The sequence below is a fragment of the Elgaria multicarinata genome, chromosome 16 (genome assembly GCF_023053635.1).
Source record: "Elgaria multicarinata webbii isolate HBS135686 ecotype San Diego chromosome 16, rElgMul1.1.pri, whole genome shotgun sequence".
Lineage (NCBI taxonomy): Eukaryota > Metazoa > Chordata > Lepidosauria > Squamata > Anguidae > Elgaria > Elgaria multicarinata.
This window is the reverse complement of record NC_086186.1, coordinates 5,341,036-5,368,178: the sequence shown is the minus strand read 5'-3', so window position 1 is coordinate 5,368,178 and position 27,143 is coordinate 5,341,036. Positions and strand designations below refer to the sequence as shown.

At 50.1% G+C, this 27,143-nt stretch overlaps 1 protein-coding gene across 2 annotated transcripts in view; it reads left to right on the top strand.

The window, feature by feature from the left end:
• Positions 1-27,143, top strand: part of APBA2 (amyloid beta precursor protein binding family A member 2) — a 49,929-nt gene that overhangs the window by 7,169 nt on the left and 15,617 nt on the right. Inside the window, exons 2-7 of one of the 2 annotated variants that reach the window (XM_063142342.1) lie at positions 1,293-1,373; positions 11,477-11,513; positions 15,159-15,304; positions 18,373-18,408; positions 21,074-21,160; positions 25,750-25,935. In XM_063142342.1, coding sequence (XP_062998412.1) covers positions 1,293-1,373; positions 11,477-11,513; positions 15,159-15,304; positions 18,373-18,408; positions 21,074-21,160; positions 25,750-25,935 — 573 coding nt within the window. The remainder of the gene's footprint in view (positions 1-1,292; positions 1,374-11,476; positions 11,514-15,158; positions 15,305-18,372; positions 18,409-21,073; positions 21,161-25,749; positions 25,936-27,143) is intronic. The other variant, XM_063142343.1, reaches the window with a different exon arrangement.

Here is a 27,143-nt window from a genome sequence, read left to right as displayed (position 1 = left end):
ATTCGAGTCTGGATGGCTTAGAGTAGTAATAGGCAGAAGGTTACTACTTGGGGTCTTCTGGGAGATCCCAGGATCATTTTCAGTGGACCAACAAGGGTTTCTGACTACCTATGGCTTAACAACAGGAACAAAGCTTCCCCTCTCTTAAATTAGGCTGTAGGAATCTTTGATCTGTAACAATTCAGATGTAGATTTGTAGATGTTGGCTAGGGATGATGGGTGTTGTAGGTAATGGGCTTCACCTTCATGAGCTACCATTCTGCATCAGGCTCCATCCTCTTTTGCACTTGGATCCAATGCAAGCAAAAGACCAAAACAGATCCTGCAAACTCATCATCTTTCCACATCTGGCCTAGACTGGTAATCTTCCAACTTTTCAGACCCAGGACCCATCTTCCTTCCCAGCCTGCAACGTTGGACCCAGTTTAAATTACTTTTTTTGTGAGTCCATCTTACGTTCTCTCTTGGATGTCCTGATGTCAGGGATCACTTTCTGGGTTTTCTTTTTCTTTTTAAAGAAAGTTTCACAACAGCAAAAAGAAAAGAGTTCGTGTCTTTAGGTGACCTACATAAGATGAAGTCTAAAAGCCTGCGGTATTGTTCCAGCACTGGTCAGAAGCCCATTGCAAACAGCAATACTGCTCCAAAGATATGTGTATAGAAGAAGAAGGCCCATGGCTCAGGTGTTGAGCAATCCAAAGGGTCCTTCATTGCTCCTGAGGGCAGCAACAGGGCAGGCTGAGTAGCATACACAGATCCCTTCTCCAACACCTCACCTGCCATTCCCCATCCCCATCCCTTAGCCTCTGCTGCCTGAGGCAAGTGCTTCACTCTGCCTGAATCCCCCCCTCACAAGTTACCACGTGAGACAAGTGGTTCTAATGGGGAAGAATTCCAGGGATTGAGGCACTTTCCATGTTGGTGTCTGCATGGGATGCTCTCACTTAGCATCACCTTCGATGCAGGTGCCTGATCTTCCCACATCCAAAGACAATGGTTGGCTGGCTACGCATGTGAAATTGGCCTGGCGTCCACGTTGCGAATCCAGGGACACCTCAGGATTTAAGCTGACCACAAATTGCCAGCCTATACTGGCTCTCAAGAAAGGTTTATATGCTCCTCCTCCTTTTTTCTGGTGCTCACAAACAGTGAGTGGATAAATCAGCTCTTATTTCCACAGGGAGGAGCAATAAAAAATAATGGGTAAGAGGCAGAGATAAATGATGCCAGTATCGACCCCCTTCCTCCAGAGCTATTGATCAGCCCGGCGTCCCTCTCTGCTTCCTTTACAGGTGTGCAATGGCTTAGATCCGCCCCGGAAGCAGCAGCGTTCTGATCTCAATGGGCCAATCGACAACAATAATATGCCAGAGGCAAGTATTGGATCTCTCTGCTTCTTCTGATCCTATCTCCATTTTATATCTCACACCACGGCTCTTTATTCCAAAAGCAGCAAAGCCTTGCATTCAAAGAAAAATGCTCAGGATGTGTGTGTGTGTTTACCATTTGTGTATTTCTCGAGTCTATATTTCTGCCCAATGTAAAATCAAGATGGCTAATAAGGACCTTATTATACCAGGGGTGCAGAACTCCTTTCAGGTTGAGGACTGGGTTCTATTTTGGAATGCTCTTGGGGGCCCACGTTTCAGTGGTGGGCGGGGCTGAAGGCAAAAGGGGTGGAGCCAACAAGCCCTAAAATGCTGGCATGTTTTAGCTTAAAGTTCTGACTGCCAGGACCTAAAGCTTTAAGGGGGGCGTTTTGACCATTTAGAATGGGGGTGGTGAATGCACAAATGCTGGGAAGCCCCCAAATAATCTGTGGTTGGGTGGGGTGGGGTGGGAGTGAAAAGCAGGCCTGACCTGGTATGCTGGCTTTGGCCCCCTGTTCTGAGGTTCTACACTTCTTGCTAATAGAATAAAATCACGAGATTATCTATAAGAACAGCAGTTAAAAGTAAAAAAACACAGCAGGGGACGAATCTAACTTAAAAGCAGTAGTGAGGGAGGAGTTGCAGAAATGCAACAGTTTTTGCCACCTATCAAAAGAAGAGCAGTGATGGGGCTTGGCTGACCTCTCGGAGAAGACTGTTATAATTTATGGGTGCCACCACGGAAAAGGCCCCGTCTCTTGTATGCACTTGCTGTGCATCCAATGATGGAGGAAACTGGAGAAGGGCCTCAGAAGTGAAAAGTAGTGCCTGGGCAGCTTCATCTGGAGGGAAGTGATATTTAACAAGCACAGGTATTAGCGAAAACACAGGGCTGCTGCAGAAAACTGCTGTTCCCCCATGTGAAATCCTCCCTCTGTTCACATATTGCTATTGCTTCCCCCCCCCCCATCATGACAAACGGTACTCTCACCGCACCACCCACTCACTTAGTAGAATGCCTGACACATACACCCATCTCCCCTCCAGCTTTCCAGTGGGCAGATCTGGGTAGACGAATTTAAGTGGTTAGCTTGGCCTTCCCCAACCTGATGCCCTCCAGCTGTATTGGTCTACAACTCCCATAATGCCTGTGGATGATAGAAATTGTAGTCTATCACATCTGGAGGGTCCCAGGTTAAGGTTTAGCTACTGAACAGAAGTAGCAATGGCGGACAGCAGTTGTTTTAATCCTTTCCCTTTGGGCTGGTGTAAAAATAAGCACAAGTCAGAATATGTGAAAGTCAGAATATGTGAAGGTTTTAATTTGGAGAGAGTTGCCTTTTATATCTTCTGGCAAGGTTGTAATCCACAGAGGATTTAATTTCCTAAAGAAGAGAGAACATCTTATATAAATAGTCCTTCTTTGAAATATACTTGGCTGTTTTTGTTTATTGGGATCAGAAGCGGGTTTTGTCCGCAAAAATGGGAAATAGCAACTAGGCTTAAAAAGCAAGGCTTTAGTCAGAGCTGGCGGGAGGGGGTTCCCAGGGCTGAGCAGAGCAAGGCTTTAGTCAGAGCTGGCGGGAGGGGGTTCCCAGGGCTGAGCAGAGCAAGGCTTCAGTCAGAGCTGGCGGGAGGGGGTTCCCAGGGCTGAGCAGAGCAAGGCTTCAGTCAGAGCTGGCGGGAGGGGGTTCCCAGGGCTGAGCAAGGCTTCAGTCAGAGCTGGCGGGAGGGGGTTCCCAGGGCTGAGCAGAGCAAGGCTTCAGTCAGAGCTGGCGGGAGGGGGTTCCCAGGGCTGAGCAGAGCAAGGCTTCAGTCAGAGCTGGCGGGAGGGGGTTCCCAGGGCTGAGCAGAGCAAGGCTTTAGTCAGAGCTGGCGGGAGGGGGTTCCCAGGGCTGAGCAAGGCTTTTGTCAGAGCTGGCGGGAGGGGGTTCCCAGGGCTGAGCAAGGCTTTAGTCAGAGCTGGCGGGAGGGGGTTCCCAGGGCTGAGCAAGGCTTCAGTCAGAGCTGGCGGGAGGGGGTTCCCAGGGCTGAGCAGAGCAAGGCTTCAGTCAGAGCTGGCGGGAGGGGGTTCCCAGGGCTGAGCAGAGCAAGGCTTCAGTCAGAGCTGGCGGGAGGGGGTTCCCAGGGCTGAGCAGAGCAAGGCTTTAGTCAGAGCTGGCGGGAGGGGGTTCCCAGGGCTGAGCAAGGCTTTAGTCAGAGCTGGCGGGAGGGGGTTCCCAGGGCTGAGCAAGGCTTTAGTCAGAGCTGGCGGGAGGGGGTTCCCAGGGCTGAGCAAGGCTTTAGTCAGAGCTGGCGGGAGGGGGTTCCCAGGGCTGAGCAGAGCAAGGCTTTAGTCAGAGCTGGCGGGAGGGGGTTCCCAGGGCTGAGCAAGGCTTTTGTCAGAGCTGGCGGGAGGGGGTTCCCAGGGCTGAGCAAGGCTTTAGTCAGAGCTGGCGGGAGGGGGTTCCCAGGGCTGAGCAAGGCTTCAGTCAGAGCTGGCGGGAGGGGGTTCCCAGGGCTGAGCAAGGCTTTAGTCAGAGCTGGCGGGAGGGGGTTCCCAGGGCTGAGCAGAGCAAGGCTTTAGTCAGAGCTGGCGGGAGGGGGTTCCCAGGGCTGAGCAAGGCTTTTGTCAGAGCTGGCGGGAGGGGGTTCCCAGGGCTGAGCAAGGCTTTAGTCAGAGCTGGCGGGAGGGGGTTCCCAGGGCTGAGCAGAGCAAGGCTTTTGTCAGAGCTGGCGGGAGGGGGTTCCCAGGGCTGAGCAAGGCTTTTGTCAGAGCTGGCGGGAGGGGGTTCCCAGGGCTGAGCAAGGCTTTAGTCAGAGCTGGCGGGAGGGGGTTCCCAGGGCTGAGCAGAGCAAGGCTTTAGTCAGAGCTGGCGGGAGGGGGTTCCCAGGGCTGAGCAAGGCTTTTGTCAGAGCTGGCGGGAGGGGGTTCCCAGGGCTGAGCAAGGCTTTAGTCAGAGCTGGCGGGAGGGGGTTCCCAGGGCTGAGCAGAGCAAGGCTTTAGTCAGAGCTGGCGGGAGGGGGTTCCCAGGGCTGAGCAAGGCTTTAGTCAGAGCTGGCGGGAGGGGGTTCCCAGGGCTGAGCAAGGCTTTAGTCAGAGCTGGCGGGAGGGGGTTCCCAGGGCTGAGCAAGGCTTTTGTCAGAGCTGGCGGGAGGGGGTTCCCAGGGCTGAGCAAGGCTTTAGTCAGAGCTGGCGGGAGGGGGTTCCCAGGGCTGAGCAAGGCTTTAGTCAGAGCTGGCGGGAGGGGGTTCCCAGGGCTGAGCAAGGCTTCAGTCAGAGCTGGCGGGAGGGGGTTCCCAGGGCTGAGCAGAGCAAGGCTTTAGTCAGAGCTGGCGGGAGGGGGTTCCCAGGGCTGAGCAAGGCTTTAGTCAGAGCTGGCGGGAGGGGGTTCCCAGGGCTGAGCAAGGCTTCAGTCAGAGCTGGCGGGAGGGGGTTCCCAGGGCTGAGCAAGGCTTTAGTCAGAGCTGGCGGGAGGGGGTTCCCAGGGCTGAGCAAGGCTTTAGTCAGAGCTGGCGGGAGGGGGTTCCCAGGGCTGAGCAAGGCTTCAGTCAGAGCTGGCGGGAGGGGGTTCCCAGGGCTGAGCAAGGCTTTAGTCAGAGCTGGCGGGAGGGGGTTCCCAGGGCTGAGCAAGGCTTTAGTCAGAGCTGGCGGGAGGGGGTTCCCAGGGCTGAGCAAGGCTTTTGTCAGAGCTGGCGGGAGGGGGTTCCCAGGGCTGAGCAAGGCTTTAGTCAGAGCTGGCGGGAGGGGGTTCCCAGGGCTGAGCAGAGCAAGGCTTTAGTCAGAGCTGGCGGGAGGGGGTTCCCAGGGCTGAGCAAGGCTTTAGTCAGAGCTGGCGGGAGGGGGTTCCCAGGGCTGAGCAAGGCTTCAGTCAGAGCTGGCGGGAGGGGGTTCCCAGGGCTGAGCAAGGCTTTAGTCAGAGCTGGCGGGAGGGGGTTCCCAGGGCTGAGCAGAGCAAGGCTTTAGTCAGAGCTGGCGGGAGGGGGTTCCCAGGGCTGAGCAGAGCAAGGCTTTAGTCAGAGCTGGCGGGAGGGGGTTCCCAGGGCTGAGCAAGGCTTCAGTCAGAGCTGGCGGGAGGGGGTTCCCAGGGCTGAGCAAGGCTTTAGTCAGAGCTGGCGGGAGGGGGTTCCCAGGGCTGAGCAAGGCTTTTGTCAGAGCTGGCGGGAGGGGGTTCCCAGGGCTGAGCAAGGCTTTAGTCAGAGCTGGCGGGAGGGGGTTCCCAGGGCTGAGCAAGGCTTCAGTCAGAGCTGGCGGGAGGGGGTTCCCAGGGCTGAGCAAGGCTTTAGTCAGAGCTGGCGGGAGGGGGTTCCCAGGGCTGAGCAAGGCTTTTGTCAGAGCTGGCGGGAGGGGGTTCCCAGGGCTGAGCAAGGCTTTTGTCAGAGCTGGCGGGAGGGGGTTCCCAGGGCTGAGCAAGGCTTTAGTCAGAGCTGGCGGGAGGGGGTTCCCAGGGCTGAGCAGAGCAAGGCTTTAGTCAGAGCTGGCGGGAGGGGGTTCCCAGGGCTGAGCAAGGCTTTAGTCAGAGCTGGCGGGAGGGGGTTCCCAGGGCTGAGCAGAGCAAGGCTTTAGTCAGAGCTGGCGGGAGGGGGTTCCCAGGGCTGAGCAAGGCTTTAGTCAGAGCTGGCGGGAGGGGGTTCCCAGGGCTGAGCAAGGCTTCAGTCAGAGCTGGCGGGAGGGGGTTCCCAGGGCTGAGCAAGGCTTTAGTCAGAGCTGGCGGGAGGGGGTTCCCAGGGCTGAGCAAGGCTTTTGTCAGAGCTGGCGGGAGGGGGTTCCCAGGGCTGAGCAAGGCTTCAGTCAGAGCTGGCGGGAGGGGGTTCCCAGGGCTGAGCAAGGCTTTAGTCAGAGCTGGCGGGAGGGGGTTCCCAGGGCTGAGCAGAGCAAGGCTTTAGTCAGAGCTGGCGGGAGGGGGTTCCCAGGGCTGAGCAAGGCTTTAGTCAGAGCTGGCGGGAGGGGGTTCCCAGGGCTGAGCAAGGCTTTAGTCAGAGCTGGCGGGAGGGGGTTCCCAGGGCTGAGCAAGGCTTTAGTCAGAGCTGGCGGGAGGGGGTTCCCAGGGCTGAGCAAGGCTTCAGTCAGAGCTGGCGGGAGGGGGTTCCCAGGGCTGAGCAAGGCTTTAGTCAGAGCTGGCGGGAGGGGGTTCCCAGGGCTGAGCAGAGCAAGGCTTTAGTCAGAGCTGGCGGGAGGGGGTTCCCAGGGCTGAGCAGAGCAAGGCTTTAGTCAGAGCTGGCGGGAGGGGGTTCCCAGGGCTGAGCAAGGCTTCAGTCAGAGCTGGCGGGAGGGGGTTCCCAGGGCTGAGCAAGGCTTTAGTCAGAGCTGGCGGGAGGGGGTTCCCAGGGCTGAGCAGAGCAAGGCTTCAGTCAGAGCTGGCGGGAGGGGGTTCCCAGGGCTGAGCAAGGCTTTAGTCAGAGCTGGCGGGAGGGGGTTCCCAGGGCTGAGCAGAGCAAGGCTTTAGTCAGAGCTGGCGGGAGGGGGTTCCCAGGGCTGAGCAGAGCAAGGCTTTAGTCAGAGCTGGCGGGAGGGGGTTCCCAGGGCTGAGCAAGGCTTTAGTCAGAGCTGGCGGGAGGGGGTTCCCAGGGCTGAGCAGAGCAAGGCTTTAGTCAGAGCTGGCGGGAGGGGGTTCCCAGGGCTGAGCAAGGCTTCAGTCAGAGCTGGCGGGAGGGGGTTCCCAGGGCTGAGCAAGGCTTTAGTCAGAGCTGGCGGGAGGGGGTTCCCAGGGCTGAGCAAGGCTTTTGTCAGAGCTGGCGGGAGGGGGTTCCCAGGGCTGAGCAAGGCTTTAGTCAGAGCTGGCGGGAGGGGGTTCCCAGGGCTGAGCAAGGCTTTTGTCAGAGCTGGCGGGAGGGGGTTCCCAGGGCTGAGCAAGGCTTTTGTCAGAGCTGGCGGGAGGGGGTTCCCAGGGCTGAGCAAGGCTTTAGTCAGAGCTGGCGGGAGGGGGTTCCCAGGGCTGAGCAGAGCAAGGCTTTAGTCAGAGCTGGCGGGAGGGGGTTCCCAGGGCTGAGCAGAGCAAGGCTTTAGTCAGAGCTGGCGGGAGGGGGTTCCCAGGGCTGAGCAAGGCTTCAGTCAGAGCTGGCGGGAGGGGGTTCCCAGGGCTGAGCAGAGCAAGGCTTTAGTCAGAGCTGGCGGGAGGGGGTTCCCAGGGCTGAGCAGAGCAAGGCTTTAGTCAGAGCTGGCGGGAGGGGGTTCCCAGGGCTGAGCAAGGCTTCAGTCAGAGCTGGCGGGAGGGGGTTCCCAGGGCTGAGCAAGGCTTTAGTCAGAGCTGGCGGGAGGGGGTTCCCAGGGCTGAGCAGAGCAAGGCTTCAGTCAGAGCTGGCGGGAGGGGGTTCCCAGGGCTGAGCAAGGCTTTAGTCAGAGCTGGCGGGAGGGGGTTCCCAGGGCTGAGCAGAGCAAGGCTTTAGTCAGAGCTGGCGGGAGGGGGTTCCCAGGGCTGAGCAGAGCAAGGCTTTAGTCAGAGCTGGCGGGAGGGGGTTCCCAGGGCTGAGCAGAGCAAGGCTTTAGTCAGAGCTGGCGGGAGGGGGTTCCCAGGGCTGAGCAGAGCAAGGCTTTAGTCAGAGCTGGCGGGAGGGGGTTCCCAGGGCTGAGCAAGGCTTCAGTCAGAGCTGGCGGGAGGGGGTTCCCAGGGCTGAGCAAGGCTTTAGTCAGAGCTGGCGGGAGGGGGTTCCCAGGGCTGAGCAAGGCTTTTGTCAGAGCTGGCGGGAGGGGGTTCCCAGGGCTGAGCAAGGCTTTAGTCAGAGCTGGCGGGAGGGGGTTCCCAGGGCTGAGCAAGGCTTTTGTCAGAGCTGGCGGGAGGGGGTTCCCAGGGCTGAGCAAGGCTTTTGTCAGAGCTGGCGGGAGGGGGTTCCCAGGGCTGAGCAAGGCTTTAGTCAGAGCTGGCGGGAGGGGGTTCCCAGGGCTGAGCAGAGCAAGGCTTTAGTCAGAGCTGGCGGGAGGGGGTTCCCAGGGCTGAGCAGAGCAAGGCTTTAGTCAGAGCTGGCGGGAGGGGGTTCCCAGGGCTGAGCAAGGCTTCAGTCAGAGCTGGCGGGAGGGGGTTCCCAGGGCTGAGCAGAGCAAGGCTTTAGTCAGAGCTGGCGGGAGGGGGTTCCCAGGGCTGAGCAGAGCAAGGCTTTAGTCAGAGCTGGCGGGAGGGGGTTCCCAGGGCTGAGCAAGGCTTCAGTCAGAGCTGGCGGGAGGGGGTTCCCAGGGCTGAGCAAGGCTTTTGTCAGAGCTGGCGGGAGGGGGTTCCCAGGGCTGAGCAAGGCTTTAGTCAGAGCTGGCGGGAGGGGGTTCCCAGGGCTGAGCAGAGCAAGGCTTTAGTCAGAGCTGGCGGGAGGGGGTTCCCAGGGCTGAGCAGAGCAAGGCTTTAGTCAGAGCTGGCGGGAGGGGGTTCCCAGGGCTGAGCAGAGCAAGGCTTTAGTCAGAGCTGGCGGGAGGGGGTTCCCAGGGCTGAGCAAGGCTTCAGTCAGAGCTGGCGGGAGGGGGTTCCCAGGGCTGAGCAAGGCTTTAGTCAGAGCTGGCGGGAGGGGGTTCCCAGGGCTGAGCAAGGCTTTTGTCAGAGCTGGCGGGAGGGGGTTCCCAGGGCTGAGCAAGGCTTTAGTCAGAGCTGGCGGGAGGGGGTTCCCAGGGCTGAGCAAGGCTTTTGTCAGAGCTGGCGGGAGGGGGTTCCCAGGGCTGAGCAAGGCTTTTGTCAGAGCTGGCGGGAGGGGGTTCCCAGGGCTGAGCAAGGCTTTAGTCAGAGCTGGCGGGAGGGGGTTCCCAGGGCTGAGCAGAGCAAGGCTTTAGTCAGAGCTGGCGGGAGGGGGTTCCCAGGGCTGAGCAGAGCAAGGCTTTAGTCAGAGCTGGCGGGAGGGGGTTCCCAGGGCTGAGCAAGGCTTCAGTCAGAGCTGGCGGGAGGGGGTTCCCAGGGCTGAGCAGAGCAAGGCTTTAGTCAGAGCTGGCGGGAGGGGGTTCCCAGGGCTGAGCAGAGCAAGGCTTTAGTCAGAGCTGGCGGGAGGGGGTTCCCAGGGCTGAGCAAGGCTTCAGTCAGAGCTGGCGGGAGGGGGTTCCCAGGGCTGAGCAAGGCTTTAGTCAGAGCTGGCGGGAGGGGGTTCCCAGGGCTGAGCAAGGCTTTTGTCAGAGCTGGCGGGAGGGGGTTCCCAGGGCTGAGCAAGGCTTTAGTCAGAGCTGGCGGGAGGGGGTTCCCAGGGCTGAGCAAGGCTTTTGTCAGAGCTGGCGGGAGGGGGTTCCCAGGGCTGAGCAAGGCTTTAGTCAGAGCTGGCGGGAGGGGGTTCCCAGGGCTGAGCAAGGCTGTGTGAAGTGATAAAAAAGGGCAGTGCCCTCTTTTAAAGTGACAAAAGTGGGGAGGGGTGGATTGTGTGGTATGGCTTGAGTTTTGGGGAGAACAACAATGATTGTTAGACTGGAATGGTATATTGATTTAAGTTTTGCCAGCTGACTTGGATTTCTTTGTGAAAGAAAGGTGGGATTAGTAACTAAGGGTGCAATTCTATGTATGTTTAGACAGAAAAAGGTCCTACAATTCCCGGCATATCCCAGCCAACCGTGCCACTTGTAGGACCTTTTTCTGTCTAAACATACCTGGGTTTGCATTGTAGGAATGTTTCCCAGTTCGGGATGAACGGAAGTCTTTTCATTGTTAGATAAACACAGGTCTCCCCAGGCCAAAGCTATAGACGATGGGTTCTCAACAAGGAGGGAATTCCTCCCATGGGGGGAATTTTAGGGTTCCAGGGGGGGAACTGGGACCACTATTCAGCAAAGTATGATGTCCTGTAGATTATGTCTTCCTACACATGTTATTAGAGCCTCGTGTGGCGCAGAGCAGTAAAGCAGCAGTTTCTGCAGCTGAAACTCTCCCCACAGCCTGAGTTCGATTCCAGCGGAAGCTGGTTTCAGGCAGCCAGCTCAGGTCAACTCAGCCTTCCATCCTCCCAAGGTCGGTAAAATGAGTACCCAGTTAGCTGGGGGAAAGGTAATAACGGCCAGGAAAGGCAACGGCAAACCACCCCGCTATAAGACCTGCCAAGAAAACGTCAGCGAAAGCTGGCGTCCCTCCAAGAGTCAGTAATGACTCAGTGCTTGCACGAGAGGTTCCTTTCCTTTCCTACACGTTATTAAAAACGTCCCAGAAAATGTCCTGTCGTCTGCAAAAGCCAGGCCTTTGCTCTCTTTTCCCTCCCTCCCTTTCAATCCTAGAAGTTTCAAGCTCCCCATTTAAAGGGGCAACGCAAAGCACGGGAGCTGAGAATGTAAAAGGGGCCATGCTTTGTGTTGCCCCTTTAAATGGGACCAATATAGAAAAAATAAAAGGTTTTCAGTATTATATGCATATTATTTGGAATGCACCTTTTGAGTTAGACTATCTTGGGAAGGGGGGGGGAATTATATTCTGAACAATGGTGAAAGGGGGGAATGGAGCAAAAAAGGTTGAGAACCACTGTACTATAGACTGAATCAGCGTCTGCCTGTGCCTTGTGGGGGAGCACAGTTTTCCCCAACCGAAAACAGTAGGACAAGAGGAAATGTGTGTGTCTCTTCCCACACAGATCCTAGATTCTGGCACCTCCCTGCTCCTTTGAGGTCCAGCACCCACATCAAAAATTGTGTCTCTTAACTGTCATCAAACACACACACACACAAACGCCCACCCATCAGTCGGCTTTCCACTTCCATTAAGTGGATTCATATTAATTTTTGATAATATATGAACTACCTGCTCCCTAATGAAATTTCAGATGATGCCAGCGGCTCTAAAAGGACTGTTCCTTTGGATTTCTCACCCAGACAAATCTTTGCAAAAGTGTGCAGTTTTGAGCCAGGTATGTGCGGAGGAAGCAGTAATAGTTTAAAGAAAATCCCCGTAAAAAAATCAGCGCCGACATCAGCAAGTCGTACAAGATTAATTTGACGCTGGACTCAAGCCATGTTCAATATCACAGAGATGACTTTTAAAAAGGGGCTTACTTTGTTTACCTGGAACACAGAATTGATTTACTTCCATAGCATTAAAAATGGTAAAGAACCAGAAGACATTTTTTAAAAAAGTATATATTTCCACTCTGCCCGAAATCAAAATACTTTTCATGCTAAATATTCTTCCCTAGTATGACATTTATTTTAATGTTGCTGTAGAGTTATTTTTGTTGTTTTTGTCTCCACACAGACAAAGAAGGTGTCTTCCTTCCCAAGTTTTGTTGATGGTAAGTATATTTCCATTGGACTCATGTTTATAGTATTAGAACGGCAGTGTGTGTACAGGGGTGGGTGGGAATTCTAACAAACTCAAATATTAAATGAGGGTCAGTTTATTGCATTTCATGAGACTAATGCTACTTAGCAGCAGGTCTGTCGGACAGAGATCCTGAGGAACTGCTACCAGTCAGTGTAAACTCTGACATCCATGTCCCAAGCTCCAAATGCACAGTGTTGCTCCAGAAGGCGGGTTGAAGAATCAGTGGGTAGAAATGGCAGGGAAACAGATTTTGGATCATCATTAGGAGAAACGCTCTCATGGCAGCAGAGGCTGGTGGCTCCGATTTGGGTGGGGCTATGAATCTATTCTGGGTTTCAGTCAGAAGCAGCCAGGACTCTAAAAGAGCTTACCCCCAAAATAAGTTCAGCACCTTGGATAGCTCATTTAAAGTTCTGACAGCAACTCAAAATGGATTAACAGACCCACCAAAATTGGACCCACCTGCCTTCACTGTCTAATGGTAAGAACCAGCATAGATTGCTGCAGGAAGCATTTACATAAAGTAAGTGCATATTAAATCTTGCGTTGGGCAGGTGGCTAGACTAGATGGCCCTTCAAGGTCCCTCCCACTTCTTGGATTCTATAATTCTATATGCTTGACTTTTCCGCTAGGCATCTTCCTATCCTGAGCTAAATTGTTAATGGCTGGTTTCCCTGGGTGATTTAGAACACTGTTCAGAAACAGTGCATATGTAATTGGAAGATGGAGTTTTTTGCTTGCCTGCAGTCATTTCGGAGACTTTACTAGCTGAACAGCAGTCTCTGAATAGAAATCGGTGCGTGATGTAGCTGTAGGCCAAATAAACCGGCTTTCAGAAGTCTCCCACCGCAAAACGTATTACTCAGACCTATTTTCATGGTTACAGCACCCCTCTGACTTTGGGGCTTTTAATTATTACTTTAATAACTGGCGCTGATGACTGGACTAATGAAATTAAATTTATCTCCGTGATTGATCTTCGCTCAGAATTGTGTTGACAGCAGAGGGTGTCGGGTTCACGCTCAGCCGTGTCTCATTTGTCCTTTTCCAAGACTGACGTTACAAATGCTTCTTATCTTTCATTAAATCTGGCTGAGAGAAAATCCAGTCCTTTCTCAAAAGGAGTATGTGCGGAATCGGACAGAGTTGGCAATCGGGGAGCGTGATAATGCGTTGTCCCTTTCTAATGCTGATGCGCAAATACACCCCACTTAATGACTTCTAAAACTACACTAACAGAAACCTTTCCAGATGGGTGACCGCCCAATGGGTTGGAACAACAACTCCCATAATCCCCAGCCAGCACCAGAATGGCTTGCCTACTGACTCTGTGGTTGGAAGGAAGCCTCAGTGCCAGGATTAAGCCTCAGGTTAGGGCTAGGGAGGCAGTGGGGCCTCGGTAGAGCTTAGCCAGACCAGACAGACTGAGTGGGCCCCCAGGACAGCTTTCCTGCTGACTTAAGAGTGGCCCGCGAGGGTTTAGGTTAAGCCTCAAATTAGGGTTGTAGTTCTGGATCAACTCTTTAACTATTTGGCTTTATGCCTGTGTGTGCATGGGGCGAAGCAGGGGGTTGGACTAGATGGCCTTTTAGGACCCTTCCAACTCTACTATTCTCTGATTCTCTGATTCTATATCAGTCATCATCGGCATTCAGAGGAGCCGTCTATAAGTTTGTTTCTTTATTTTGCCACGTATATCTTGACAGGTGATTCCGTCTTTGAGTTTCAGTTTTTTTCTTCCCTCCTCCTAACTGCTCATGGCTCCAGCTGCCGTGCACGTGTTAGGAGCTTCTGTTTCTTTCATTCCATTGCTGCAGGGGGAAATTTCCTTCTGTGACACTGACAAATGGCCACAGTGGGCTGAGATCCGGAGATTGCAAGCAACACGTGCTCCTGTAAATTTTTCAGTGCTTGAGAAGCCTTCCAGTTCTTCCTGCTGCACACCCTCCATATCTCAAGGACGTTTCGTTAATTAACCTGTACAGTCCAAAGCCAGAACCTTATGGCTGTAGCATAACATAATAAATAAAGACAAAAACACCAATAAATACACATTGTCTAATACTTCCAATTTAAATAATGTAGTAATACCAAATTACATTTTAAATCAAACTTTACAAAATAGTTGCAAGGTCTTCCCATTGCCTTTGTAGTTATTGATGAATGGAACAATGGATGATTGGAATGTATTTGCATGGAGTTGAAAAAAGGGCAGAATTGTAGCACCTTTTGCCCCTGAGTGCCGTCTCAGTGGAAAGGGTTAAGGCCTCAGCTAGACCTACCTGGTCTAGCATGATGGAGAGGTGAGGATCTCACGATATTTTTATCGCGAGATCTCCCCCTGTGTTTACACGTGGCACGCGACGACCTCAGAGGGAGAGGACGTCGCAACCGCCATTTTGGTTTTTAAAAAAGAACAGGAGAATAATAAAGTAAAAAAAATCCCTGCTCCCCCCACCCCACCCCCAATGGGTGCAAAGCTCTTGAGGAGCTCTGCGGGCCATGCGCATTTCCTGGCTCCTCGTGCATAACCGCGAGGAGCTGGGACAAACCGCGACACCCGGCCACATGTTCCACAGTCTCGGGATCAGCCCAGGACCGCGGGAAAACCGGGCTGCAAGGATGGGGCAAAATCCCAGGGAAAGGGAGGGGTCACCCCTCCCTGCTCCCGGGATCCCCTGTGCGTCATGTAGACGCACAGGGATGATCCCGGGGCAATCCCCAGAATATGCCCTCGTCTAGCTATGGCCAAAGACTCTACTAGTCGTATTTATTTTATTGCATTTTAAAGTTGTTGTCTTTCAATTCAATTTTATTATACTGTTATGGAAGATCAGCTCCTTGTTAGTCCAATATATCTGGTAAAGCAGGGCATCAATTTTTAAATAAATAAATAAATAAATAAATCTAAGAGCCAGTTTGTACAAGAATTGTATTTGCAACCTTTACCAGCCATTGCAATTGATATATACAAAACACATATGTACAACTATACATATTTACCAAATTAAGACTCAAAGTACCATGGAGGACCCCATCTTAATAGCAGCAACGGAACCGTTTGTAGACTTTGGTGTGGCACCAGATTGCCCTGATTGGAGAAAGAACACACAAAACCCAAGTTACACCCTGGGAAAGATAATACAAGTCAAGTAATTAACTCTTTCTACAGCTCTCCACGAAACAAACGAAGCAGCAGTTCATGAGGCAGTGTTTCAGTTTTGCCCTCTCCGCATGGGCAGGCAAGCTTTTTTGCGATGGGTTCTTTTGAAGCCAATGGCCTACAGTTTCCCGGGAGAAGGCATGCCTGTGAAAACAGTTCAAGCTCTATGCGCTAGGTCTGCCCACGGAGCCCTTCTGCATTCCTTGCGGCATCCTTTTCATTTTAATACTGCATCTTTGCTTCCTGGTTCCCTGACCTGTAATTACACGAACCAAACGCTCTGTTTAAATATTTGCTACGGCGGCCATGGCATCCTCTGTTTAATTAGGCAGGCATGTACAGAGACAGAAAGCATCGTAGGGGAAACCTGTGGCCGTAGGAGAGTTCCTCATTATGATTGTTTGCTGCTCTGTCTCGGAGGGAAATCATTGCTTGCCTTCTGCCTTTAGTTCCTGGACCTTGTGAACCAGAAGACCTCATTGATGGCATCATCTTTGCAGCCAATTACTTAGGCTCCACGCAGTTGCTGTCCGAGCGCAACCCCTCCAAAAACATCCGAATGATGCAAGCCCAGGAGGCGGTGAGCCGTGTCAAGGTAGGACGTGTTCCTGGTTTACCAAAGATAACTGGGGCCCTTGATGATTGAACTCGGAGACATCTGCTCCTCTAAATTGGCAGTGGATTGACCTCACATCACCATTGTGAAAGCCTGTTTCCAAAACTGTTGGTATTGCTTTATTTTGCCACAGTGCTCCTTGCATCCACAGAGGAGCAGACTATCAATCATGTTACAGGTGTTTTCAAGGTGCGATGGTCCAGGTTTGTGATGGGGGAGGATAAGGCATCGACGTCTCCCAAACAACTTTTGTCTTTCTTCCTGCAGTGTGTGACTTTAAACTTTCTTGCCAAAGTTCCATGTATTGGGAAGCCAATGACTCTACTAACCATGTAAACCCATCCTCATATTTATGGAGTATCTGATCTAATAATAATCAGATCAATCTATCCTATTTCTGTGGATGGAACAGCGTTTGAAACTCGCAGCCTACAGTCAACCCTTTTCACATTGATTGATGCAGAAACGCCACGTGACGGTAAACGTTAAGACTACAGGGCCAAATGGCCACCGCTGCGGCTGCTTCCTCTTGCCTGCTCTGCAACGTCTAATGGAGCCTTCCTGGTGTTGTGATGTTGAGACATCCTGAGTTCCCAGCATCACTTGACAAAATTGTTCATAGGTAGTGGAGTTTGGAGAAAATGTGGAGCTCTGTGGCACCAGCCACAAAATCAGTTGTACTAGGTGGTGTTGGCTGGTGGAGCTGGCGGAAATTAAGTGCACGATGGCTGTTTCTGGTGGCAGCTCCAAGATGTTCAGTCCGCCATCTTGTGAACTGCCCAGAGAGCTTCGGCTGTTGGGCAGTGTAGAAATGAAATTAATTAATTAATTTTGATTGCAGGCAAATCTGGGGCATGTTCGCTGACATGCTCTCAGTTCCTTTTGAGCCTCTCTGTTGCCCTTCATGAAACTGGAGCACTCTCTAGAATGTACCCTGCCTTATCCAGCAGCTGTAATCGAAGATCAATAGATGTAGACGTGTCTCATCCCCGGAAAGGTTGCAGGCAACCATATTATGGAGCCTTTTAAGCTATATTTGAGGAGCGAAGATGCAATCGGACTGTCCTCCAAGGGCAATTATTGATTTAAGAGGAGGAATTGTCCATCATTGCCTGGACTATAAGTAGTCTCGTGAAAAGCCGGCAATGGCCCTATGAGTGGTCATTTTAATTCATATTGGGTTATTAATGAATATGCTACGCCCTCCCCCAATTTACACAGACATTATCATGTGGAATATACTTTTGTGGTTGCTGCTCCTGAATCTCTCTGCACAGACCCATGCCACCAAATCTCAAAGTTAAAGGAAAGGTTAAAAATGTCACCACTTACACCCACCGTAACCCGCCTTCACTAACCTGATGCTCTTCAGATATGTTGTACTACAACACCCAGCATCCCCCAGGCCACTATGACTCTTTTTGATGGCTTTGATGGCTGTTGAGCAGAGAAGGCAGTATTAGAAATCTAATTAATGACTTAAATTTGCAGGGCAGCAGGTTGGCCAGGCTGAGTTGAGACAAACAGGTCTTTCAGTGAATTTAGATTTGCAGGGAACTACATTTTAGATGAGCAGACTATCCTGCAAGGCAAAAGTCGTGACCAGTGCTTAGTCCCAGACCACAGAAAGACAATTTCTTTTCTCCCCACCCCTCTGCGATTGCAAACGGTTTGGCAATCGGCTCTTGGCAGATTCCAAGGTATCAAGAGGCAATTGGGGAAACTGGAAGCTGCAAAGCAACACTGATTGTGTTACCCCGAATGGCGGTGTTGTAAATCAGCAGTGTCAGGTGTACTTGGTGGGTGGTCTCTGAAAACAGCTAGCTGTTACAATTTTTAACAGGTGCTTGAAGGTGTACACAACTAGGTATTGGAATGTGTCAGGGGAAGTGGGTGTGTTGTTGTTGTTATTGTTTTTAAAAGTAGAATTAGAATTTCAATCTTAGCCCTTCTGTCTTGTAAGGAGGGTTGTTTTACTGTGTTTACTGTATAATCTTTCTGTATCTGGAGGCCATTTCCCCCCCAAGCATGCACTCTTTGCGGGCTTCCCAGAAGCATCTAGCTGGCCACAGCTGGAAACTGGACAATTGGACTTTTGGCCTGGGCTTCCTATGTTTTGATGTGCAAGAAAATGCTTTAGTGCTTGGCAAAAGTTAAAAAGGTCGCCTGATTCTCTATCTTCCTGTTTGGATGCTGCACACATCAGGAGATACTCACCTGACAGTGCCCCTGATTCTGGAGGTCTGGACCACGATTTGCTACCAGAGCAGTGATGGCCACCAATTTGGAGGGCTTTAAAAGAGGATTGGACAAATTCCTGGAGAAGAAGGCTGTCCAGGGCTATTAGTCCTGAGAGCTGTGTGCTACCTCCCAGCAGGGATCCCAGTGAGTTACTTGCTCCAAGGAAGTCTGAGGCCAAACTGAAGCCTTTTATGCTGTGGTCCCCAACTCCACCCTTTCCCTCAGGCTGGAAGCCTTAAAGAGACAGGCCTCTGGCTTGTAGCCGTCCACTCCTCTGTCTCTCCAAGCGCTCATGCCTGGCCCCTTGTTGGCGCTGGACTACTGGCTCCCTGGAATGTAGGGCTATTGTAGCCGAGGGTGTTGGTCCAGGGCTGGGGCTTGGCTTGGGGGTCTCTGGAGGCTCTGCAGTGGGGCTTGGACCTGGAGTTTCCTCTGTGGGCATCCCTGGATCATTGACATCAGAGTCCATGTCACTCCTGGGTCATGACACACAATGGCGCCTGGGTAGGGTTGTAAATGCATATGCAGAAGGGCGTATAATCTATTGTTAAGCACAACAAAATTATTTGGTATTTTCTCTTATCAATTGGCAATATACACACACACATTAAATCCTATTTATTTATTTATTTATTTATTTATTTTCTTCTCTCTGCAAATGGTAGGTTTGAGAACCCTGGAATCTTTTGTCAAAAGGTTTCCCTGGCTTCACATGATGTCTTTTTCTCTCCTTTTTCTTTTTGTGCATTTGTCTGTTTCTCTTATTTATTTATTTATTTATTTATTTTTTAACGCTTCTCCCCCAGAGGATGCAAAAGGCAGCTAAAATCAAGAAAAAAGCGGTGTGTAGACTGTTTTTCTTGAATGCTAATGTCTGTTTTACGTTGGTTATTATTATTATCGTTGTTATTATTTTTGTTGTCCTTGTGCATCCTGAACTGTTGTGTCTCTCGTTGTGGATCTCCGTAAAACTGCAGTTTTGGGCTTTTCGTTTGTATGTTTTAAAGTCCACGTAGCTGGATGGAGTGAAAGAGATGAGTTGGTTTCCTCAGAGAGCCTCCTATTCCTGGCCAAGTTCTTCCTCTTTCCTCTAAACATTTCATTGTACTGGTGTGATTTTGCTTGTTTGTTTTCTGAGTGGCCGTGTGTGTGTGTGTGTGTGTGTGTGTGTGTGTGCGCTAAACCTGGTTAAACATAATAGTTTTCTCTTGCGAAAGTCTGTGTCCATTTAATGTCCATGATTTCTTTATTAGGAGAAGTGGCAACAACAGATTCTTTGTAGAAATTGACTATTGTGGTTGTCAGTTTTAATTATTCGTTTCCAGGATGGCAGTGGCGATGCATATTCCGTTTTGCATGCAAAAGCTTTATCTTCCTCTGTGTTAAAACAACGCAACGTCCTTGGTGCTACACAAGTTCCGCGATTTCATCAGCCCCGTTCCCAGTGCTGCCGTGCAAATGTCCTCCACAGTAACGTGGATTTGGATGCAGCAGTCAAATAGCTTTCCCTAGCAGCCGCTGAGACCATTTTGCCACCCCAGTTGGATGATACTTTAAACAATATTGCAACAGGGTGGGAGATGGTGGAAGGCAACTCTAAGATCAAAAAACTATTTTTGCAATTGCAATTGCGTTGGTGGGCCCTGAAAATATGCTTCCTTAAGCAACTGAGAGCCAGTGTGGTGTAGTGGCTAAAGTGTCAGACTGGGAGTTGGGAGATCCGGGTTCTAGTCCCCCCCCTCGGCCATGGAAGTTCACTGGGTGACTTTGGGCCAGTCACAGTCTCTCAGCCCAACCCACCTCACAGGGTTGTTGTTGTGTGGATAAAGTGGAGAGGAGGAGGAGGAGGATTATGTACACCGCCTTGGGTTCCTTGGAAGAAAAAAGGCAGGATATAAATGCAGTAATAAATAAATAAAATAAATAAACTGCTTGAGTTGCCTATGCAGTTAGACCAGACCTGATAAAGGTTAAGTCTGGCTTTACCTCCAAAACCAGTTCACAGTGGAGGCCTGCAGTTGATCAGTAGAGGGCATGTTTGCATGTACAAGGAGGCTGGTGGTTGTGATTCTGGTGGGCTGTGAATTCACTGTGAGTCTCAGTCTGAACTAGCCAGAACTCTAAAGGAGCTGCCAAAGGTGCCGAAACCTACCTCCAGACCAGGTTCAGCACCTTGGATAGATCCTTTAGAGCTCAGGCTGGTTCGAACTGAAACCCAACCGAAAACAGAGCCACCAGCTTCCACTGGTCAATCTTCCACAACTCCAATTAAAAGGATTTTGGGTAGCCAGAAAGAATCTTCACCTGAAACCCCAGAGGACCCACTGCTTGTCAAGAGTGGACAATTGTAGGCAATGTAGACAGAGGATGTGACTTGGTGGAAGGCTATTTAAGCCGTAGATGCGCATTGCGTTTGGGGGCATTTTAGCAGCCAACTGCTGGGCTCTCCTGGCCTCACCTTTCTTCATCTCTTTTTCTTGCTGAGAGATGATCTCTTGTTCTCCAGTGTGAGATCTGGGTCTTTGGACTCAACCAGGTTCCTGCATATGCTTACTGTGCCATCAACACACACGTACGCCGACCCACCAGATAATATGCTGCATTAGATGCATAATAAATGTGTTGGTTTTGAAGGTGCCACAAGTCTCTCTGCTGACCCTGGAAAATTGTTCCTAAGGAATGAAATCCAATGTTCAGATTTAGTCAACACCGTTATGAGGACAAACCAAAATGCCACAAAAGAGTGTAACCTCTTGGGGTTCTCCAGAAATCCTGATCAGGCATAATCTTATGAGAAGCAGGGGATGAGAGGGAGAGAAAAATACTATAAAGGTTAGGGGAGGGGCCATAGCTCAGTGTGATAAAGCACATGCTTTGTATGCAAAAGGTCCCAAGTTCAATCCCTGGCTTCTCCAGGTAGGGTGAGGTTGGGAATCCCACCTGAAACCCTGGCGAGCTGTTGCCAGTCAGTGTCGACAATATTGGCCTGGATGGTCCGATAGCCTGACTCAGTATAATGCAGCTTCCTATGTTCCTAGGCTTTTGGTGGCATTTTAGCTGATAAATGGCTTTTGGTGGCATTTTAGCTAATATGCTGCCTGATTCTGGATTTTTTTCTCATGGACCAACGCAGCTATCTTTGTTTTTTTAAGGGATTTGGGGTGGAAACCCTCTTAAAATTAGTTTCTATTGCCAAGACAATTGGCGAACCTTTGCTGGTCCCATCATGGGAGACAAGAAAGCTCGAAGCCCTGACCTTAGGACTCGCCGGGTGATCCAGGCCCAAGGATTGCTCTGCTCTGGGACTCACTTTTTGCATGTATTTTGGAGATGGACCATGCCAAATAGCTGTCCTGTGTCGCAGTCACTTGTGCAGTGTGGCCATTGTACATCCCATCGTGTTTGAGGCGGCTGTTTGAAAGAAGCGGCTGTTTTGAAGCAAAGGCTGGACGTTCCCTCCATGATCTTCCCATTGTCTCTTTCTGTCCTTTCCTTTCCTTTTGTCAGAGCTCCGAGGGAGATTCCCAGGCTTTGACGGAAGTGGATCTGTTCATCTCCACGCAGAGGATTAAAGTTCTGAACGCCGATACGCAGGTAAGCGTACAACACACACACACAATGCTGCAAAATGAGCTTTTGGAGCAGCCCTTGGCCAAAAATGTTGAAGGCCTCTGCAGGCGATCAGTTCATACAGCCGGCAACATCATCTGTGCCTTTCCTGGCAGCCACTGGGTGGGAGGAAGGGGCACCAAAAAGGGGAGAGAGAGAAGAGAAGGGGATGGATTTCACCCTGGGTTGTGCCCCTCGAAGTTTATACCTAAAGGAATGCTGCTCTCAGCAGAAAAGAGGTCCCCCTGCCCTGTTCTAGTGTCCTAGTACTGTCCTAGTGCTGAAGGGCTTAGGAATCCAATTCCAATTGATTTATTATTTGAATTTATAACACACCTCTTTATTTATGTATTTATTTCATTACATTTCTATACCACGTTATTATGATGATGATGATGATGATGATGATGATGATGATGATGATGGATGTAAGTTTATTTATTTATTTATTTAGAGTATTCTTATCCCGCACCTCAGCCAAAAAGGCTCTGGGAGTGGCTTACAATCAAATTAGCAAAGAAGACAGTCCCTGCCCTCAGGCTTACATTCTAAAAAAGACATGACACACAAGGAAAAGGCAATGGGGAGGGAAGAGGAAGAAAATTAAAAAAAAAATTAAGGAGACTGTTCAGGCTGGTGGGAAGGCCCTGCTGCGTCCTCTCATCTCCTAATGGAGGGGCAGACCCACAGCACCTTCTTCTTCCCCACAGGGTGAAGATGACAGTTATCCCTGGGGTGTGTGTGTGTGTCCAACTGAAGCAGACTCCGATGGTCTCTGCCTGAGGGGTGGTGTGTGGATGTGCGTCAATTCCTCCACCGCTAATAGTTATTGGCTCCTTTCACTGTGTTTTGTGTCTCTATTTATGTTGCAAGCCTGCTGGGTGAAGCTGCCTATTAAGAAGTAGTAGTTTGGGTTATGTTTAATGAATTACTCTACTTGTGCAAGTAGCTCTGCCCTAGTCTCTGGCTGTGGAGGTTTCCTGCAAGGCGGCTGCTCAGATGGTTATTAAAAGGCCTGGCCGCTGCTGCCACGCAGCCTCTGGTCCATGCTTAATAACATGACAAATGGTAATTGGATCTGCTCGCTGCTGCAGCAAATGCATTTCGTAGTTGCATTTTGCTGCTTCATGTGGATAATGGGAGTCAGTTTGAGGGGAGGAATGAAGTGGGGGGGCTCCTTTGTGTACGAACAGCAGCTGTAGCCAAAAGCAAGATTGAAGAGGCAAAGATGGCACTAAACAAATTAATTCCCTTCCCATGGTGAAAGTCACAATGGGCCCCAGCGTGGCTCCTTGAGCGCTCGCTTTGAGGCTCACAACACTTTCCAGGCAAGAGTTTAAGAACACCCAAAACTGAGTCTGTGTCCCGCCCTGTCTCTTTCAGCAGCCAAGTCTCACGGAGGCCATGTTGTAGCCGAGGGGTTCAGCCAATCCCTAATGCAGTTTGGTTGGCACATGCTGTATCCGGTTGAATGTGCCCAGTTGGCTTGGCAACCAGTGCCTGGGGGGAAAAAAGGCCTTTTGTGTGTTGGGGGTGGGGCAGAGCAACTCCTCTTCTCTGCATCGTGGTCCTGCCACCACAATGGCGGCTTTCAAATGGAAACAGGAAGTGAGTTGTGAGTCCCATCCATCACCATCGTCCCTTCATTTCTTACATTTCTATACCACACAATAGCCAAAGTGCTCTATAGACACTCCCTTTGAAGTGGCTTTTGTGCCTTTGCTTAGCCTGTGAGGCTTGGTTATGAGAAGGCCATTTTTCCAGCATTGTGGCCCAAGCTCATAGCCATGGAGAGCTCATGGACCATGTTGGAGCAACCCAACAGCCGAGTGGGGCCCAGTAGAAGAACGACTCTGGAATCATGTCCCTGTTCCAGAAGCCACATTGGACCCATCAAGGCAATGTTCAGGTGGGTGGGGAGGGAATAGCGATCCCAGTGTTGGTCTCCCAGGATGCCATCTCATGGAGGTTGAAATGTGGCAGTCTTTCCCACCTGGTGCCCTCCAGATGTTGGCACCAGGTTGGAGAAGGCTGAAATATGGCGCTGAATCCCAAGGTGCCTTTCCGCTCATCGAAGCCCTCTTCCACTCAAAGAGGGGCTGCTTAGACATCTTGCAAAACAGCGTTGTGTAGAAAACATGACAATAAATCCAAAGGCGATGTTCTTGTTTGACCTCTCGCACAACCAGGCGCTTGGAGAACCGCTGTAGATTGAACCGACCTATTATATCTCCGTGTAGATGCTGAAGCAATTGCAGAATAGCTTTAGTGGCTGTTTTCATTCCATTCCAACCTGGGACCTTTTCTTCCGCAGACTGATATTTGCTTGACCAGCCTGGACTGTGAGGAACTGAAAGGGAGACCTTTATGCAAATGGACTTTTTAATTTGCTCTCTACTGAACCCTCATTTCTGTGTGAATTTCGCTGGCTTGTTGTGAATGGTCCGCAGGAGCCATTTTTCCTGTCTTGCCAGAAGAAATATATTACAAAGCCTAACAGACACCACTCTAACATGCTTAGCATTTACCTCACCTGTTTTTTTTTTTACATTTTAACCTCATTAGAACTCCCTATTGTCTCCCTTAATGAAGCTCACAAATGCCTCTTGTTTCTAAGGCTATAGCTAGACGGGGTGTTATCCTGTGCGTTCAAATGATGCACAGGGGATCCTGGGAGCAGGGAGGGATGACCCCTTCCTTTCCCCGGGATATCACCTTACCCTTTCATCCTGCTTTTTCCACGGTCTTTGGAGGATCCCAAGACTGCGCAAAGTGTGGCCCACCTTTGCGGTTTGTCCCGCTGCCTCGTGAGTAACCACGAGGAGCCAGGACCCACACACAGGACACAGAGCTCATCACGAGGTGGGAGTAGGGTTGGGGGAGCAGGGAAAGTAATTTTATTTTTTAAAAACCCCTTACCTTTCAGCGCTCGAAACAAAATGGCGGGCGCGACGTCCTTTTCCTTCCTGGACCTTGCAGGTCACATGTAAACAGAGGGGGACGATCTCACAATCATAACATCGCACGATCCTCATCCCTCCGTCACGCTAGACCCGTAGGTCTAGCTGAGGCCTAAGTCTGCATAAACTTTGGCTTTGGTTTGGGTCCTTTAGCCGATCCATTGGTTTGATTTGTCAAAACCTTCCTGACCCCTGTGATTTTGAAACTTGAAAAAGCCCTTTGCACAATGAAAGACTTTTTGTGGGGAAAAAACACCTTCTGTTCGGGGAAACACCAGAGGCTTTTAAAATTAGAATCCCCAAATAGATGGTATTAAATTGCCTTGCATCTATGATTTCTAAATTTCCCTTTAACTGTGATATCCAGGTGGTTGTTTTTCCCCACCTAAATTTTGGCCTTATATTTCTCATGATGGATGTCCTGTATAGTTCTAGAAATGGTGGTTTCCTCTCTCCTGCACAATTTTCTTGCCTTTTAAGAAGGTTGAAATGCTTAGTGATGGGCAGTCAAGAGCTCTAAGCTACAATATGCAGGTTCAAAAGAATTGACTATTCAATCCATCTCATGACAACGGTTAGTCACCGCTCCTGTGGCTCATACTTTGCATATTTTTTAAAAATAGGCTGGTCACTGGTACACTTAGGGGTGATCACATTACACCAGTTTTAAAATCTCTTCACTGGCTGCCGATTAGTTTCTGGGTGAAGTACAAAGTGTTGGTTATTACTTTTAAAGCCCTACATGGTTTGGGTCCAGGCTACCTGCGGGAACTCCTTCTCCCGTACAATCTGCCCCGCACACTCAGGTCCTCTGGGAAGAATCGACTTCAGCTAGCAAAAACTAGATTAACGACTGTTATCCAGAGGACCTTCTCTTCTGCTGCTCCCAGACTGTGGAATGGCCTGCCAGAGGAGATTCGGCAACTTCACAGTCTTTTAGAATTTAAAAAAGCAATAAAGACTGATCTATTCCGGCAGGCCTATCCAGGGGAATTTTAGAATGTTTTTAGGATGTTTTAAGGATATTTTAAAGATGTGTGGCACAGAGTGGCACAGAGTGGTAAAGCAGCAGTTTCTGCAGCTGAAACTCTCCCCACGGCCTGAGTTCGATTCCAGCGGAAGCTGGTTTCAGGCAGCCGGCTCGGGTCGACTCAGCCTTCCATCCTCCCGAGGTCGGTAAAATGTTACCTGGGGGAAAGGTAATAATGGCCAGGGAAGGCAACAGCAAACCACCCCGCTATAAGGCCTGCCAAGAAAACGCCAACGAAAGCTGGTGTCCCTCCAAGAGTCAGTAATGACTCAGTGCTTGCACGAGAGGTTCCTTTCCTTTCCTAAAGATGTTTTAGTCATGTTTTAAATCAGTTTTTAATGTGTATTTTATATCATGTTTTTATACTGTTTGTTTTATACTTTGAATGGTTTACGTTTTTGTGAACTGCCCAGGGAGCTTGGCTATTGGGTGATATAAAAATGCAATGAATAAATAAATAAATAAATAAATAAATAAATAAATAAATAAATAAAAAGAAATATGCATTGCGGAAGTTAAATGTGCCATTTCTCCAGCAGCAGGGCAGCTGCGCATTGATTGCTTTGGCTTATCAATTGCTCTAGGAAACCATGATGGACCACGCGCTGCGCACCATCTCTTACATCGCCGACATCGGTAATATCGTTGTTTTGATGGCCAGGCGCCGAATGCCCCGTTCGGCGTCCCAGGACTGTATTGAGACAACTCCCGGGGCACAAGAAGGAAAGAAACAGTACAAGATGATCTGCCATGTCTTCGAGTCGGAGGACGTAAGTAAACAGCCTTTGGAGAAATGCATAATTTAGAGACTGAGCATGGCTGAAGCTTTTGCTTGGTTAATCCTTTCAAAGATGTACATGGACGACTCTTCCATTCCCATGAACTTCTCTTCCTGGCTCCACTTTCTCTCTTTCTCTTCCCCCACTGCCTACCCCACAACTCAGATTCATACATTATTACCCTTCTCTTCAAGTGCTTGAACATTTAATAATTTAGTTCGCTCTTTAAAGGTCTTTAAAATCAGTCATGACCTAAAACAACATTTGAATTTCATTTTGTTTATCTATTATTAATAATACTTAGATACTTATATATTAGTAATAGTTATATATGTTAGCAGTGTTCAGGTACATAAAAGGGTGCTACAAGCAAGATGGTCAAGAACTATTTTCCAGGGCCACAGAAATTAGGACCCCCAATGAAGATAAGTTACAGCTACCAAGATTTTGATTAAATATAAGGAAAAACTTCTTGACGGTAAGATCTGTACAACAGTGGAACAGTCTTAAAATCTCTTCACTGGCTGCCGATTAGTTTCCGGGCGAAGTACAAAGTGTTGGTTATCACCTTTAAAGCCCTACATGGTTTGGGTCCAGGCTACCTGCGGGGTCGCCTTCTCCCATACAGTCCGCCCCGCACACTCAGGTCCTCTGGGAAAAATCTCCTTCAGCTAACAAAAACAAGGCTGACATCAGTTTCCCAGAGGACCTTTTCTTCTGCCGCTCCCAGTTTGTGGAATGGCTTGCCGGGAGAGATTCGTCAACTTAACAGTCTTCTGGAATTTAAGAAAGCCATAAAGACTGATCTCTTCCGGCAGGCCTACCCAGCTGAATTTTAAGATGCCTTTTTTAATGGTGTGCTGCTTTTAATGATGCACTGGCTTTAAGCGATTGAATTAGTTGTATGTACTTTATGGTATTTTTAATTGTGTTGTACCCCGCCTCGATCCAGAGGGAGAGGCAAGTAACAAATTATTATTATTATTATTATTATTATTATTATTATTATTATTATTATTACCTACGGAGGTTGTGGGTTCTCCATCTCTGGAGGTTTTTAAGAAGAGGCTGGACAGTTGCCTCTCATGGATGGTTGAATTGGTTTCCCTGCACATTGCCGAGGGTTGGGCTAGATGATCATTGTGGTCCATGATTCTATGATTCAACTGCTTAATATAATAAAAACTCTTAAGTGGTTC